At 44.4% G+C, this 15,983-nt stretch overlaps 2 protein-coding genes across 4 annotated transcripts in view; both read left to right on the top strand.

Moving 5' to 3' along the window:
- The window catches only part of PHF20L1 (PHD finger protein 20 like 1), a 58,901-nt gene extending 48,549 nt beyond the window's left edge, over nt 1-10,352 (top strand). For all 3 annotated transcript variants that reach the window (XM_081012540.1, XM_081012539.1, XM_081012538.1), the window contains 4 exons: nt 167-362; nt 1,740-2,106; nt 6,466-6,631; nt 7,740-10,352. In XM_081012540.1, coding sequence (XP_080868666.1) covers nt 167-362; nt 1,740-2,106; nt 6,466-6,631; nt 7,740-7,882 — 872 coding nt within the window. In that variant the 3' untranslated portion in view covers nt 7,883-10,352. The remainder of the gene's footprint in view (nt 1-166; nt 363-1,739; nt 2,107-6,465; nt 6,632-7,739) is intronic.
- A 3,030-nt stretch (nt 10,353-13,382) lies between these two features.
- The window catches only part of TG (thyroglobulin), a 177,346-nt gene continuing 174,745 nt past the window's right edge, over nt 13,383-15,983 (top strand). The window contains exon 1 of the mRNA XM_081014526.1: nt 13,383-13,588. Coding sequence (XP_080870652.1) covers nt 13,525-13,588 — 64 coding nt within the window. The 5' untranslated portion in view covers nt 13,383-13,524. The remainder of the gene's footprint in view (nt 13,589-15,983) is intronic.

Raw genomic sequence — 15,983 nt, 5'->3', positions numbered from 1 at the left:
TGTTTATTAAACGGAGGGCATGGTTTCTCACTGCCTGTAACTGCAGCTGTGGTGGCGCTTGTGCAGATACACACCTGTGCACCCACCCTTTTGCATTATTCAGTCTCCGATAGAAGACAAAAAGCGATGGCGAGAGAATAAGATCTGAATCCCTCGTTGTCTCTAGGTCAGAGATGGAGTGCCAAATATCTCTACGATAAAGATTGGTTGAATAACGGCCACATGTGTGGTCTGTCGTTTTTAAAAGAGAACTACTCTCATTTGAATGCCAAAAAGATTGTGTCGACGCACCACCTCCTGGCTGACGTGTATGGTGTTACGGAAATACTGCGCGGGCTGCAGCTGAAGATTGGGATACTAAAGTAAGCATGCCTTCTGGTATTGCATATTGCTTTTTAGGGATATTCTCTCTTTACCTTGGTAGAACAATCAGACACTTAAAAATTGGGGTAGTTGCGTGGCAGGGATAGAATGGTTTCAGGGGAGCAGGGGCCAGTTTTTTATTTTTTATAAATTTTATTTTCAATGCAAAATTACAACAAAAATCACAAACATTGAATCCAGAATAAAACTATGCAAACAAGAAAGAAAAACAGAACACAAAAAGGAAAACAAAAGAAAAAGCACACATCTACAAATAAAACCATATCTTCATTCTAATCTAGTCATTACATACATATACATATATTGACTTCCTTCCTTTGTTCTAAGACCTCAAAAATTTTACTCTTTCTAAATTGTTGTGTCTAATGTAGATTACTTCTATCTTTATACTTTTTACACCATTTTTCTTTAACCCTGTAAAGCATCATTCATTACATACCGATATGCTTACTACAGAACAATGTTTTTTCATATACTCTTTAGCACATCCCCATTCTTTTAATAATTTCTGGTCCAATTGTTCCCTTAAAAATGCTGTGAGTCTTGCCAGATTTATATATTCACAAAATTTAAGTTGCCATTCTTTCATTGATGGAATTTTTCTCCCTTTCCAATTTTTTGCTGTAAGCATCCTGGCAGCTGACGTTGAGTAAAGGAATACTTTCCTTTGATTGTCAGGAATATTGTTTGTGATTATACCTAAAAGGAATGCCTCCGGTTTTTTACTGGGGCCAGTTTTGATGTGGAGGAGCTCAGTTCTCCTACCATAGTTTCCCCTGATGGTTTCGACCAGCTGTTATCGCCGTTCGATATTTGTTTAAGAAGAACGAAGTGCCGAGCTCTGTGCAATGCTCAGAGGTGACATGGTCATGCCACAAGGAATTACAATGTGTTCCAATTTCAGTGTCACATTGTTCAGCCGTACCGTCTCTGGGTGCTCAGGTGAGCATGCCTGGTCATTGCAGGACTTCGGTAATTTGTTTTGACAAGCCCCTTTGCCACGTCAGATTGAGTTCCAGAAAGACAAAAGGCCCTGCTTTGCATTCAGGCGTCGAACCGGACATTTTCTGGTTCGCTGCCTCCATAAGTGGAGACAGAAGTGTTGACGTACAGAGATTTGAGCCAGTTCCCCTGCCGCCCCCACCCCCACGTCAGCCGACTTATGTGTATCATGAGACAAATTTGGTTCTACTTGATGGACTTGTGAACACTGCAGACTTCACATGTCATGGAACTGCTCACCCGAATCTCTTTCGTAAAAAATGTCAACACAGATACCCTCTTCAGGCTGCTTAAATCGACTTCGTTTCTCTACCACTTTGACCCCTTTATCTTTCTTTTTTTTTTCTCCCCAGGAACAAGCATCATCCTGACCTTCATTTGTGGGCTTGCACAGGTGTGCGGAAGGATCCAGACCAAATAACTCTTGGAGTGGAAAGAAGGGTATTGGCTGTGCCAGATACCATTAACCCCCCTGAAAGGACGTATCATGGTCAAAACCATAGAGAGCCCCCTAGTTTACCCCAGAAGATGGAGGAAACGTACATTACGAGCGAGCACAGTTACCAGAAACCCCAGAGTTACAGTCAGGACTGCAAAATGATGGCCGATCCTATAAGCTCAGACGACGACACCAGCAGTTTTGAAGACGATCAGGAGCTTCCCTTAGAGGATAAAAACTGTTTACAATATTCATCTAAAGAAGATGGTTTCAGCCATCAGGTAAAACTACCCATTTGTTTGTGCAACCTTCCAAGAATTACAGTGCAATCTTAACCATGACTATTCAGAAGTAACTCAATGGGAATGGGGGCTTACTCCCAGGTAAGTGGGGTTAGGCGTGAAGGCAGAAGCAACAAAGAATCCCATAGCACCTAAAGACTAAAAAAGTTATTGTTGCCTCTGATGGAAGTAGACCAGGCATAGGCAAACTCAGCCCTCCAGATGTTTTTGGGACTACAACTCCCATCATCCCTAGCTAACAGGACCAGTGGTCAGGGATGATGGGAATTGTAGTCCCAAAACATCTGGAGGGCCGAGTTTGCCTATGCCTGAAGTAGACTCTGGTCCAGGTATCTTCAACCTTTTCAGATACAGGGCATCCTTTTAACCCAAACATGCATTTGGGGACCCATTTCTTAACCTTTTCCTATATATTTGCGTGCCGGTAGTCCTCTTGTTGCAACCTACCTTGGGTCAGGCCCTGCCCCTCTAGTGCAGGGTTTCTCCAGCTGTTGTTGGACTACAACTCCCATCATCCCTAGCTAGGAGGACCAGTGGTCAGGGATGATGGGAATTGTAGTCCAAAAACAGACAGAGACCCAACCTGCATTAGTATCTTGACCCACCAGTTTGAAGACAAGTGTCCTAGTCTACAAAAACTTGTGCTGTGTTTATTTTGGTTACTTCCTAAGCGCTATGTAACTCCTAACTTGTTTTTGCTGTGACAGGCTATCCTGGCTGCCCTTCTGGCAATTTTTATGAAGGCAAAATTACCTTCCGATATCAGAGGAGAAAAGTCTAGTATCTTCAGCCTAGGGAAAAGAGGATGTGGGCAAGGGAGCATGCTGACAGTTTTACAATATTTAAAAGTTTCTTGGAAAGAGCAGCTGGAATGATGGGTCAGTGCTGTCCATCATTCCAGCATTGGACAGAAGGACAGAATTTGAATTGGGAAGTTTTATGCTTGTTCATCACATGCTGAAGACGCCTTTCTTTACCTGCCTTGGCCTTTGACACCTGAAATGCATAGTTTTAGGACCCACCCTGTTATTTCGATTGCATTTGCTTTTGAACTGATTTTAATTTTACTTTTTAAGATTGCTGTAGCCCATCCCTGAGACCTTTTGGTGAGGGGCGGGTAAGAAGTTAAATTAACGATCACTCTAGCAGTGAAAACAATAAATAATGCTACAGAGATAAATTTTGGTTGGACACATCAGAAAGCATTTCCTTGACTGTAGAAGCAGTTCAAGCAACGGAGTCAATCTGAGGCTGGAGAGTCTTGGGCTGCTTTCAGGGAGTGTTCTGGAGTTGCATGAGTGCCACAAGTAGGCCAGGCAGTGTAAGAACTTTCGTCAGGGCCAAGGGAGGAGAAGGTTGTGGTTGTTTCACACTTGGGGCCAAGAGGAACCAGTGATTCATGTACTGGGCTATGGCATCTTCAGGCTTGCACGTCCGCCTTCCTGTCTAACTCTCATGCTGTGCTGCTGCTCCCTCACTCCAAAGACTGCTTGTAAGCAACAGAGGAACAAGATGCTGCAGCCACACAGTAGCAGATTGAAGGAGACCATCAGCTGGTTCTCTCCTTCAGCTACAGTGAGGGGAAAAAGTATTTGATCCCCTGCTCAATTTGCCCGTTTGCCCCCTGACAAAGAAATGACCATAATTTTAATGGTCGGTTTATTGTAGCTGTGAGAGACAGAATAACAACAGGAAAACCCCAAGAAGACAAAAGTCAGAGAGAGATTGATATGCATTATAATGAGTGAAATAAGTATTTGATCCCTTTGCAAAAGATGACTTAGTACTTGGTGGAAAACCCTTGTTGGCAATTACAGACGTCAGACGTTTCTTGTAGGTGGCCACGAGGTTTGCACCATTAAAATTACTGGTCATTTCTTCGTCAGAGGGCAAACGGGCAAATTTAGCAGGGGATACTTTTCCCCCTTCACTGTACATCAGTAATGGAAGAAGAGAGGTGGGCTACAAGACAAGTTTAAAATACAAGACTGTGGCACTCAGGTGTTAACCCTGGTGTCTTTTGCAGACCTTTGTGGTTTCACATCTCGTAGTTTCTGAAGCAGGCAACACCCCAGAGCAAGACTGCGGGCCCAACTCTGCTGCCTACCCACTGGCTGTCCTGCCCAGAACAGCCACAGCTCCCTATCGCTTGCTCCCTTTGTGTCCCTCCCCCATTGCAGGTTGCCTCCATGACTTAACACATAAAACTACATTATCCAGACTTGTTTCCTATTCACAATATGCCTCCCCACCCCCCATCCACTCGAGTAAGAGGAGTGAAACTCATTTCAAAATTTCTCTTCTGTTACTCGACAGTTACATTGCCAGCTTGGCATTTTATGAACTCATGCTCAATGTTTTGTTGTTTGTAGGCAGCAGCAGTCATAATATCATGATTTTCTCTTTTCCTAAAAGATGTAGTTTCCACTTCCTTTCCTGCATTTTATTTCTTTTCCTGCTAAAACTTGCCCGGTTCACAGGCAGTTCCACAGTTGCTCGGTCTTCCGTTTCAGCTTTTTTGCAAATCCATAGCTGTTTTTCAGCTGATGCTCTCCCCATAGTCCATGTGTGCAAGGACTGCCTTCCAGGCTCCAGTTTCCTGCCCGTCCGCCCAGTTGAAGGAGTACTAATGATGGTGTAATATGTACTTAATCTATAACGCACCGTTAGGGTTAAAAGTCTATGCCTTTACTAGCGACCTTTGCATTTGTGGTCATCTGCTATAGAGTCCTGTTCTGTGTGTGCTTGGTAGGTTGAGAGCGAACAACAGCTGAACCTTGACGTTCTACGTAGCACTTTTAATTTTCATTGTACTTCACCTGGTGCCTTGAATCAACAAAACCTGAAACTTGTTTATCTTTTTCTGTAACTGATCAACAGTGCATGGTGTGTTGAGCACAAAGATTTTTCTACACATATTACACAGCACAGATCATCGTCTAGAATAAAACAGCTTACTAGGGAAATGCTGAAGTTGCCCTTTGGGGTGCCTCAGAGTCAATTTTTATGGTAGCCCAAAGCTCAGTTGTATGGGTGTATGTATATATCTCAATTTTAATTCATGAGCTATTGCTGTAATCTGCTCTGATTTTATATTTTATCCTTATGAACGCTGTTTTTATTGTGTTATGCGAGCTGGTCTTTGACCGTAATAAATTATCTATCTACACATATCACACTTATGTTCCAGATGCACAAAGCAGCACATGGACTGTACAGGAAATAATAATTATTATTATTATATTTGTACCCCACCCATCTGAATGGGTTGTCCTAGCCCTTCTGGGCAGCTTCCAAGAGATACAAGAACACAACAAAACATCAAGTATTGAAAACTTCCCTAAACAGAGCTGCCTTCAGATGTCTTCTAAAAGTTGTATAGCTGTTCAACTCCTTGACATCTGACTAGAGGGCATTCCACAGGGAGGGCGCCACTGCTGAGAAGGCCCTCTGCCTGGTTCGCTGTAACTTCACTTCTCACAGTGAGGGAACCACCAGAAGGCCCTTGGCGCTGGACCTCAGTGTCCGGGCTGAACGGTAGGGGTGGAGATGCTCCTTCAGGTATACTGGGCCGTTTAGGGCTTTAAAGGTCCGCACCAACATTTTGAATTTATAGTACCACACAAACTCCCTTTGAAATGTGCAAAACCTAAAAGTTATTTGCTAACCTCCTTCCCTTCCTTCCTTCCTTCCTTTCTTTCTTTCTTCTCTCACCAAAATATCAATCTCTGACAAACAAACACTGGAAGTCTGTGCAGACTCCCCATTGCCTTGGGAAATTTTTATCATAGATAGCTGGGCCGTTCCTTACAAATATGAGATCTAGAAGTATGCCACTTTAATTATAAAAATAAAAATAATAAGCTAGCCAGAGCTAACTCTTTAAGGTCCTGTTGATTTCACTGGGAAAATTCAAGCATGTGCTTAACTCTCAGCAAAATTTTGAAATCAGAGGTGCCCATAATCCATTTGCTGGATTGTGTCTTACATTTTTACTACCACCATATTTTGCTGGAGAACTTCAAGTGCATATTAACGAGGATATGATTTACAATGCGCTGTGCTTCTTTACAGCCATTATTATAAGTTGTATTAACTTATGCGGTAGTTGTATAGTCCTCAACAAATCACCTCCAATGCTCTCTTGTTATGCTGTGTCATTTAGGAGCAGCGGTTTTGTTTAATCTCACTCTTCAGCTACAGGGAAGCATCTTCAATCAGGCTGTATCTGTGGGCAGGTGTGGTGTAGAGACAGCCTTAAATTGTGACTACGCAGTTTGCTAATTCCCCCCCCCTCTCTCCCCCCCCCCCAATCTTTGTTTTGTGGATATCAAACAGAGGCATTTGGCTGAAGGGAACACTGTGTTTGTATTTAATGAAAAAAGAGGAGCCGAAGAACATGTGGACTCCCATCTTCAGTGGCAGCTAAACCTCCTCACCCACATAGAGAACGTACAGAATGAAGTTGCTAGCAGAATGGACCTTATCGAAAAGGAAGTGGATGGTAACTATCTTAAAGCAATAAGTTTCTGGAATGGTAACATGTTTAGAAACTGGTGCGTTATGTGCAATGCAAGGTGCACAATCATCACTTTTTGAGCAATTCTCATAATATTAATAATAATAATAATACAGTGGTACCTCGGGTTAAGTACTTAATTAGTTCCGGAGGTCTGTTCTTAACCTGAAACTGTTCTTAATCTGAAGCACCACTTTAGCTAATGGGGCGTCCCGCTCCTGCCGTGCCGCCGGAGCACAATTTCTGTTCTCATCCTGAAGCAAAGTTCTTAACCCAGGGTACTATTTTTGGGTTAGCGGAGTCTGTATGTAACCCAAGGTATAATAATAATAATAATAATAATAATAAAAATAAATTTATACCCCTCCCATCAGACTGGGCTTCCCCAGCCACTCTGGGCGGCTCCCAACAGAGTAATAATAATAATAATTATAAAGTAACAAAACATCAAATATTAAAACCTTCCATAAACACGTCTGCCTTCAGATGTCTTCTAAAAGTCAGATAGTTGTTTATTTCCTTGACATCTGATGGGAGGGTGTTCCACAGGGCGGGTGCCACTACCGAAAAGGCCCTGTGCCTGGTTCCCTGTTCCCTGTAGCTTCACTTCTTGCAGTGAGGGAACTGCCAGAAGGCCCTCGGAGCTGGACCTCAGTGTCCGGGCTGAACGATGGTTTGGTTGACAGCTCTAGGAATCATGGAATTCTAGAACTGTAGAGTTGGAAGGGACCCTGAGGATCATCTAGTCCAACCCCCTGCAATGCAGGAATATGCGGCTGTCCCTTACAGGGATTGAACCTGCAACCTTGGCATTATCAGCGGCATGCTCTAACCTACCAAGAATAGCTGAATGCCCTGTGTTTGTCCTTTTGCGATCTGTTCAGATTAAATGACACAATACAGTTAGTTGAAACCAGAAGTGGGTGCTTCCTATCTCCCCACAGCTGTCCCAGGGCGGAAACGGGATCAGGCTTATTCTCAGAATGCTGAGAAGCTTGGGGGCTCCCCGGTTTAGTGCGACTCCAGAACCAGGACTAAATATTGCCACATCTTTCTATCCCTAACTGTGCTCGTATCCCTTTTGTCTGTGCAGTTTTAGAAAGCTGGCTTGACTTCACCGGGGAATTGGAGCCGCCAGACCCCCTTGCACGGCTGCCTCAGCTCAAGCGCCGGATCAAGCAGCTCATATCTGACATGGGGAAAGTCCAGCAAATAGCAACCTTCTGTTCCGTATGACAAAGCGGAAGCGGAAAGGAATACGCAGATAGGCTCTTAACAATGGATTTCTTGCGCTTCTTCGTGAGACTGACGAAGGGGTGAAATACGAAAATAAAAAGACGCTTGAACACTATTCCTTTGTTCTGTGCTGGATGTCCCGTTATCCCGAAGGTCTTGAGAAAAGGGGAAAGAGGAGGAAAGCATCAAGGAAGGGGCACACGATATGGCCTGCCAGGATGTTCCCACAGGCCATGTCGGGGAAATCTTCAGACTGGTGTTTCCTTAAGGGGAAAAAAAATTAAGAAGCTGTGTTGGAGAAGGAATGAAAGCGCAATGTTGTCTTTCAGTGTGATAGCAGAGAAAGATTTGCACCCCCTGGTATCTTGAAGGATAGGTAAAATGGAGCCAATGCCTGTTTTTTCTGGTGCAACAAATATTACCCAGGAAAATGAAAAAATACTAGCTTCCCTTTTTTAAAAAGAAAAAAAGAGAGACTGTTTTCTGTGGTGGCCTCTTCACGAATATTATTTTTTAAAACTAAACCTTCCTTGCGGGGATCTTGCGCTCCTTGTTAGAAACAGGTATGGGGAGGGTAATTGTCAGAAGTGCCAAATAAAGTTTTCGAAAACCACTGAAATGGGAGGATGAGAGTCGTCTGCCGCGTGTTGCTCCCTCTTCCTCTTCCCCTGCTCCCCTAGCAGAGTCCTCCATATTGCCAGCCAGCAAACCATCCAATATTGTACTTAAATCATATTTGTGTTTAGCTCCACAGTATTCAGGGCTACAGTGCATTTTTTAAAGAACTTTTTTTGTCCTGGACGACTGCTTAGCATTAGCTCTCTGAACTACTGTTGCTCCTCAGCTGGATTGAGGAATGACCAGAACATTCAGAATGCCAGCGGATGGGCTGTGAAATCGGGCCATTTCCCATGTTAACATTTTTTTAGATTTTGGGCAGCATCCGAGCAATGCGTCCCGCCAGTGCAAGAATTTCCATTTGTTGCAACAAGACTTGCACCTGTCTCCTCTCCCCTGCATCGTCCCCAAATCTGCTCTGAAGGGTTGGGAACCCCTAGAACAGATTTAGAGGGGTGTGGTGAGAAGGGGGGGGGGAGGCCTGCAGAAATCCTCACGCCGATGGGACCATGACTTGGTGCTGTTTTTGCAGACAACCCTTTGAGAGGTAGGGAAAAGCACAGAATGAAATTGCAACATCTGTACAGGTGTCTCCCGATGGGATTCACTTGTGTTGCATGCGAAGCAGCTTGGAATGGGTCAGCCTGTTTCTGTTGTCATTTTTTCCAAATCTTTCCAACCCTTATTTGTAACCCTGGAGCAGGGGTCAGCAACCTAAGGCCCGTGGGCCACAAGCGGCCCACAGGGGTCGTTTAACTGGCCCATGGACCCCCGCTGCCCGCTCGGTTGGCTACCATGCACCACGCTAAACCAGAGTAGAGCAGGGACCGCCTTCCTCAATGTCTGGCTTCCCATTGGCTGCAGGAAGCTCCTGCAGCCAATGGGAAGCTGTGCACGCCTCCTGTGCGCTGGAAGGAGCGCCGGAAATAGCGTTTGTGTGTGCATGCGCACTCCAGCCCACTGCGGCATCTGCGGGACTGTGAACCAGCCCATGCCACAAAAACTTAGCCAACCCCTGCCCTGGAGTGACCTGCAGGATCACTCCCTATGAATCAAAATCTGAGTGTTGGTAGCTGCCCTTGTAGAGTGGATATGGTGAAAAACCCATTACTCGTACTGAGCGCCTCTGATGGAGAATAGCTCTTCGCTATCTGTTAGGGACGCTTAATTATGAGTTTGCAAAGCATTGTGAAACCAAAGTCAACCTAGTTGCTGTGCGGTTTTTGTTTTTGTTTTTATTGTTTCTGCACCGAGTCCAGAGCCTTCACTTCTGTTCATTTGCAATTTTGCTGCACCAACTGCTACAATACACCTTTTATTATGTGTATATGTCTCTCTCTGTGTTGGTGTGATACACACATACAGGTGCTCATATACATAATACAATCTAGAGACATATTTATATTGACAAGTCTAGTTTTATTGCAATAGACTAAGACCTGGTGACAAAATATTTAAAATGTTGCCTTTTAACACGCAGTTCCTAAAAGAGAGAAGGAGATGAAGAAGATGAAAATAATGTATGTACAGGTTTTGAAATTTGTAAAAAATAAAGAAAAGAAAATGAAATGCAAAATTTAAAAATACTGACTGTTCAGAAGAGGTTGTGTAACTAACGGCAGCACGATACTTGAACTCTTTACGCCTCCCTTGCAATTTCAGTGCTGGTGATATGTATAAAAGCATACGAGAACTGTATGACAGGCCATAAACTTGAAGTTCCCCTGGGATAAGAGTACAAGCCACTGTACATTTTTTTTTAAAAAAATGTATTTAAATTTGCAGATACACTGTTCTATATGTAAGGTACTGTATGTAAAGCTGTTTATTAAACTATTCTGCATACTCTGCATCCTTTCACTCTTCACGGCCTGCTTAACATTTTATTTTCAATTTACAGATCATCAGATTTGCCAAAGCCTTTCAGGAAGTTGAGAAATGTGCAGTTTGTGTGACAATTGCAATTTGCGATATGGAATTGCCTTATGATGAGTCAGGTTATTGATCTGTCTAGCCCAGTCATTTGACCTGCCCGATGGCAGATGGTGTAGTAGGCTGATAGCACTCAGGTGACCATGAGCCATGTTGCCGCTTACTAGGAACGGGCGGGACGAGGTCATTGTGGTGCAAACCTGTCAGATTGGCTCCACCAGTGTACTTCTCAGTTGCCTTGGAGCCATGGAGTGACCTCCTTGCTGAGGTTTACAGAAGTTCCTCCCTTGGATTTTAAAATCCATATACAGTGGTACCTCGGGTTACAGACGCTTCAGGTTACAGACTCCGCTAACCCAGAAATAGTACCTCGGGTTAAGAACTTTGCTTCAGGATGAGAACAGAAATCGTGCGGCGACAGTGGGAGGCCCCATTAGCTAAAGTGGCGCTTTAGGTTAAGAACAGTTACGGACCTCCAGCACGAATTAAGTTTTTAACCCGAGGCACCACTGTACCAAGAGACTTTTGGCTGAGTCTGGATGCCCACTCTTGCTTCTGCTATGTCTTAAGTGTATCTCGCATTTTGGATAAGCTTTAAATGTGTTCATGAAGCAATGCTTAAAATGCTCTGCAAGGCTTTCTAGGCTAGGGACTAGTCAAAGTGGGAAGGTCTTAATGAAGTGGTAGAGCAAATAGTTCGCTTTATTTATTCATTTATGTATTCATTCACACACACCCCGGCGGCTCCCAACAGAATATTAAAAACACAATAAAACGGGGGTGGCCAACTCTTGAGAGACTGCAATCTACTTCCAGAATTAAAAACAGGCAGTGGTCTACCCCTGCTTTTGAGCCTAGGACTTGCCGATCAGAAGGTCGGCGGTTTGAATCCCCGCGACGGGGTGAGCTCTCGTTGCTCGGTCCCTGCTCCTGCCAACCTAGCAGTTCGAAAGCATGTCAAAGTGCAAGTAGATAAATAGGTACCGCTCCAGCGGGAAGGTAAATGGCGTTTCTGTGCGCGGCTCTGGTTCGCCAGATGCGGCCGGCTCCCTCGGCCAGTAAAGCGAGATGAGCGCCGCAACCCCAGAGTCGTTCATGACTGGACCTAATGGTCAGGGGCCCCTTTACCTTTAAAGGCAAGGAATGAAGAGGTAAAGTCACTCACAAAAAGATCACTATGGATCAAAACAGCACCACAGAAAAAGCTCCGTCTTCCCTTCCAGAGATTATACAATGCTGGGGGGGGGGGGGGACAGGGCATGAGTCAGTTTTAGCAAAGGAGAGGGAGCCAGGGATCGACCGTGATCTACCAAAACCTCGCAGGGATCTACCAGTAGATCGCAATCAACCTCTTGGACATCAAGCCTTTAAAACTTCCCTAAATAGGGCTGCCTTCAGATGTCTTCTAAAAGTCAGGTAGTTGTTTATTTCCTTGACATCTGATGGGAGGGGGTTCCATAGGTAGGCACCACTACCGAGAAGGCCCTGTGCCTGGTTCCCTGTAACTTCACTTCTCACAGTGAGGGAATCACCAGAAGACCCTCATAGGACAGTGTCCGGGTGGGGTGAGGTGGAGACGCTCCTTCAGGTATACTGGGCCGAGGCCGTTTAGGGCTTTAAAGGTCGGCACCAACACTTTGAATTGTGCTCAGAAACGTATTGGGAGCCAATGTAGGTCTTTCAGGACAGGTGGCCAATCCCAGTCACCAGTCTAGCTGCCGCATTCTAGATTAAAAAGGCTCCAGATACAGTCATCAACATCTCCAGGTAGAGTTGGAGCAAGCTTCCTGTCTGAAACACTAGAGAGCCACTACCAGCTTGCATTAAGTAACACTGAACTAGAGGGACCAGTGGTCTGACTCAATATATAAAGCAGCAGCTTAAAGCCAGTGAAATGAATTATCTGTAGTTGCAGGAAAATACTAGGACAGTTTCCACCAGAACCATGTCATCACTCGGAGTTTTCCTACAGCTGGGTTTTCCCCTTGTCATGTGAATATGAAACCTGATGTGTGTCTTGGTCTGGGAAATATTAAACCAGAGCTTTCCCAAATGGCACACTTTTTAGATGTGCATCATTTCGCGACACAGTAATTCAGTTTTACTAGCAAACCAGAGGTTAAGCTAGCCCCCTTTCCAGCTCCGGGAGAAGATCGGGCAACAAACTTACACACTAGTGTCACAGCACACAGTTTGGAAAGCTCTGTGTTAAGCTAATAGTGGGAGCAGGATCAGTGCACATTCCACACACAAGGACCCATGGCCATCTTGCAAGGATTGCAAGTTCAGTGGGCCCTGAATCTCTATTGTACTAACTATTCAGTAATGGAAGCCACAAAGATGCAATTGGAACGTGGTCTTTCGTTCTGAATTATTGGGATTGTGCTCCTGGATCCAAAGGTAAAGGTAAAGGGACCTCTGACCGTTAGGTCCAGTCGTGACCGACTCTGGGGTTGCGGCGCTCATCTCGCTTTATTGGCCAAGGGAGCCGGCGTACAGCTTCCGGGTCATGTGGGCAGCATGACTAAGCTGCTTCTGGCAAACCAGAGCAGTGCACAGAAACGCTGTTTACCTTCCCGCTGGAGCTGTACCTATTAATCTACTTGCACTTTGACGTGCTTTCAAACTGCTGGAGCAGGGACCGAGCAACGGGAGCTCACCCCATCATGGGGATTCGAACCGCTGACCTTCTGATCGGCAAGTCCTAGGCTCTGTGGTTTAACCCATATGGCAGTTGTATGCATTGTGCTGTTACCCGTTCTCATTTTTTGCTGATTCATTTGAGTCCTGTGACCCCTGCGCTTTTCCCATGTGTCGCTTCTCCAGATCTGTCCTTTTTTCCTAAGTGGCTGGGGGAAAAACACTCATGCTGCTTGGAGGGAAACCAAGGAAGAAATCTCAGGTGGGAGTGGGCCAACTCAATGGCCCTTGTGAAACAAAATTTGCGTCATTAGCCTACTTTAGTGCCCAGTCTTCCACTTCGTAGCTGAAGGTATCTGGGTAGCATCAGCTATAAAATCTTGGTCCGAAAGAGGGGGCTGAGCGAGATCCCTCTACCTGCTCAGAGGGGCTCAGTCTTACTGTCCCCCACAATGGGGCTGTTACTTCTCATCACTCTGCTTTGCTTTGTTAATACAGCATCTGCTAACCTCTTTGGTAAGTGACGCTTCCCTCATTTCTTTGCTTACAGGTGTCTCTTGATTTTAGAAAAATAAGAATGCAGGCTTTGCCTTTCCCTATTCAAAAGCTGGACTGGTGGATGGGCAACTTGTGTTTGGCTGGTGGCGAGAGCTTGGTTTGAATTCCCCAGTGCTAATAATAATAATAATAATTTATAATTTATACCCCTCCCATCTGGCAGGGTTTCCCCAGCCACTCTGGGCGGCTTCCAACAAAACACTAAAATACAGTAACCTATTAAACATTAAAAGCTTCCCTAAACAGGGCTGCCTTCAAATGTCTTCTAAACATTTGGTAGTTATTTTTCTCTTTGACATCTGATGGGAGGGCGTTCCACAGGGCAGGCGCCACCACCGACAAGGCCCTCTGCCTGGTTCCCTGTAACTTGGCTTCTCGTAGCGAGGGATCACCAGAAGGCCCTCGGTGCTGGACCTCAGCATCCGGGCAGAATGATTGGGGTGGAGACGCTCCTTCAGATATACTGGACCGAGGCCATTTAGGGCTTTAAAGGTCAGCGCCAACACTTTGAATTGAGCTCAGAAACATACTGGGAGCCAGTGTAGGTCTTTCAAGACCAGTGTTATATGGTCTCAGCCGCTCCCAGTCACCAGTCTAGCTGCCGCATTCTGGATTAGTTGTAGTTTCTAAGAATGCCTTTTAGCTGAAAATATGGAATTTGTGCATTAAAAACAAATTAAATGTGATGTAGGCATGCGCGTCGCTTCAAACCCCTGGATGGTATAGGTTTTGTGTTTGAATTAAAAGTACAGAGATATAATAAGAAATCAGTCGAATCAAAAATTAAAAAAGGAGTGGAAATGTTTTGATGAATATATGGCAAAACATTGCTCAAAAAAAGATATGCTAGTATGCCTAGATTAAAATGTGAAGTAGTGGATGGAAAAATTTAGTAAGGAAAGATAATAAAAATATATAGATGATTTGAGAAGATTGTAGAATGCAAAGATTATTGTAAATTGTATAATGTGGAGGAAATTGAGACGGGGCAGAGGAAGGAGAAAAGAATAATATGATGGATTGAGGAAATAGAAATGTAAATATATGGGGGGATGGGGAGGAAATGGTGTTGGCTTTGGTATATCTGTATTGTAATGTAATATGTAAAAACCAATTAAAAAAAAAGAAGTACAGAGATAGCAAAAGCCATTTTAAGTATAGACTTGTAGAAAAGGATATTAGATATGAAGATTGCTGAGAAGCTGCTACTGTGAGCCCAAGTTCTTGGGGACAGGGTAGAAAGTAAGTACACTTAACCTACATTTTCCTAATTATTTGTGTATTGTTGTACACCAAGAACTGCATCAATTGCATGTTTGACACTGATGAGAATTGTAGGGTTGCAAGAGACCACATGGCTCGCCTAATCCAGCGCAAGATTGGCAGCTAAAGAATCCTTGACAGATGGCCACCCAACCTGTTTAACAACCTCCAGTGAAGGGGAGTCTACAACCTCCCAAGGGAGTCCATTCCACTGTCAAACAGCTCTTACTCTCAGAAAGTTTTTCCTGATGTTTAGTTAGAATCTCCTTTATTGCAACTTGAAGCCATTAGTTCGAGTCCTACCCTCCAGAACAGGAGAAAACAAGCCTGCTCCACCTTCCATGTGACAATAATAATAATAATAATAATAATAATAATAATAATAATAATACATTATTTATACCCCACCCTCCCCAGCCAAGACCGGGCTCAGGGCAGCTAACAACTGATATAAAAACAAACTGATTGAAATATAACATTAAAACATTAAAATGCAGCCTCATTTCAATGGAAACTCAAATCAAAAACTTTTTTGGGGGTGAAGACGTCAAATCTTCACCAAGGCTAACTATCCAGACTGGTCCTACATGGGCCAGAAAAAAGCCAGGGAAGTCCCCAAATAGGAGTTCCATCACAGGAGGAGAAAGGACCGTAGCAGTCAAAAAAGGGTCAACGTTTGCAGGAATTGTAATGTCGCCGTTACAAAAGTCTACGGATGCAGAAGACAATGTATTTTGAGAAACAGAATAGTCAGATGGACTTGCTACTGCTGTTGGTCCACTCTTCCAGGGAAGGCAGAAGGAAAGGTTAGGACTGGAACAGGTACAGCAAAGATGAAGAACCTGTGATCATCAATGTCACAGGTTCATGTGTCATCAGCTCCATGCAGCAGCCAATGGTCAAGGATGATGAGAGCTATGGACAACATCTGAACAGCCACAGGTTCTCAATCCCTGTCTTTTTAGGGCATAGGAAACTACGTCCTTTGTGGGATAAGGTCATCCTTCAACCGGCCATAGGAGAAGGATGTGGAAAACTGGCCCACCAGATGTTGCTGGGAGTCCAACTCCCAACACCCTCAATTACTGGC

Source organism: Podarcis pityusensis (assembly GCF_964106645.2).
Source record: "Podarcis pityusensis genome assembly, chromosome: 7".
NCBI classification, from domain to species: domain Eukaryota; kingdom Metazoa; phylum Chordata; class Lepidosauria; order Squamata; family Lacertidae; genus Podarcis; species Podarcis pityusensis.
The sequence above is the reverse complement of the archived record's forward strand: the minus strand, read 5'-3'. Positions and strand labels throughout refer to the sequence as shown.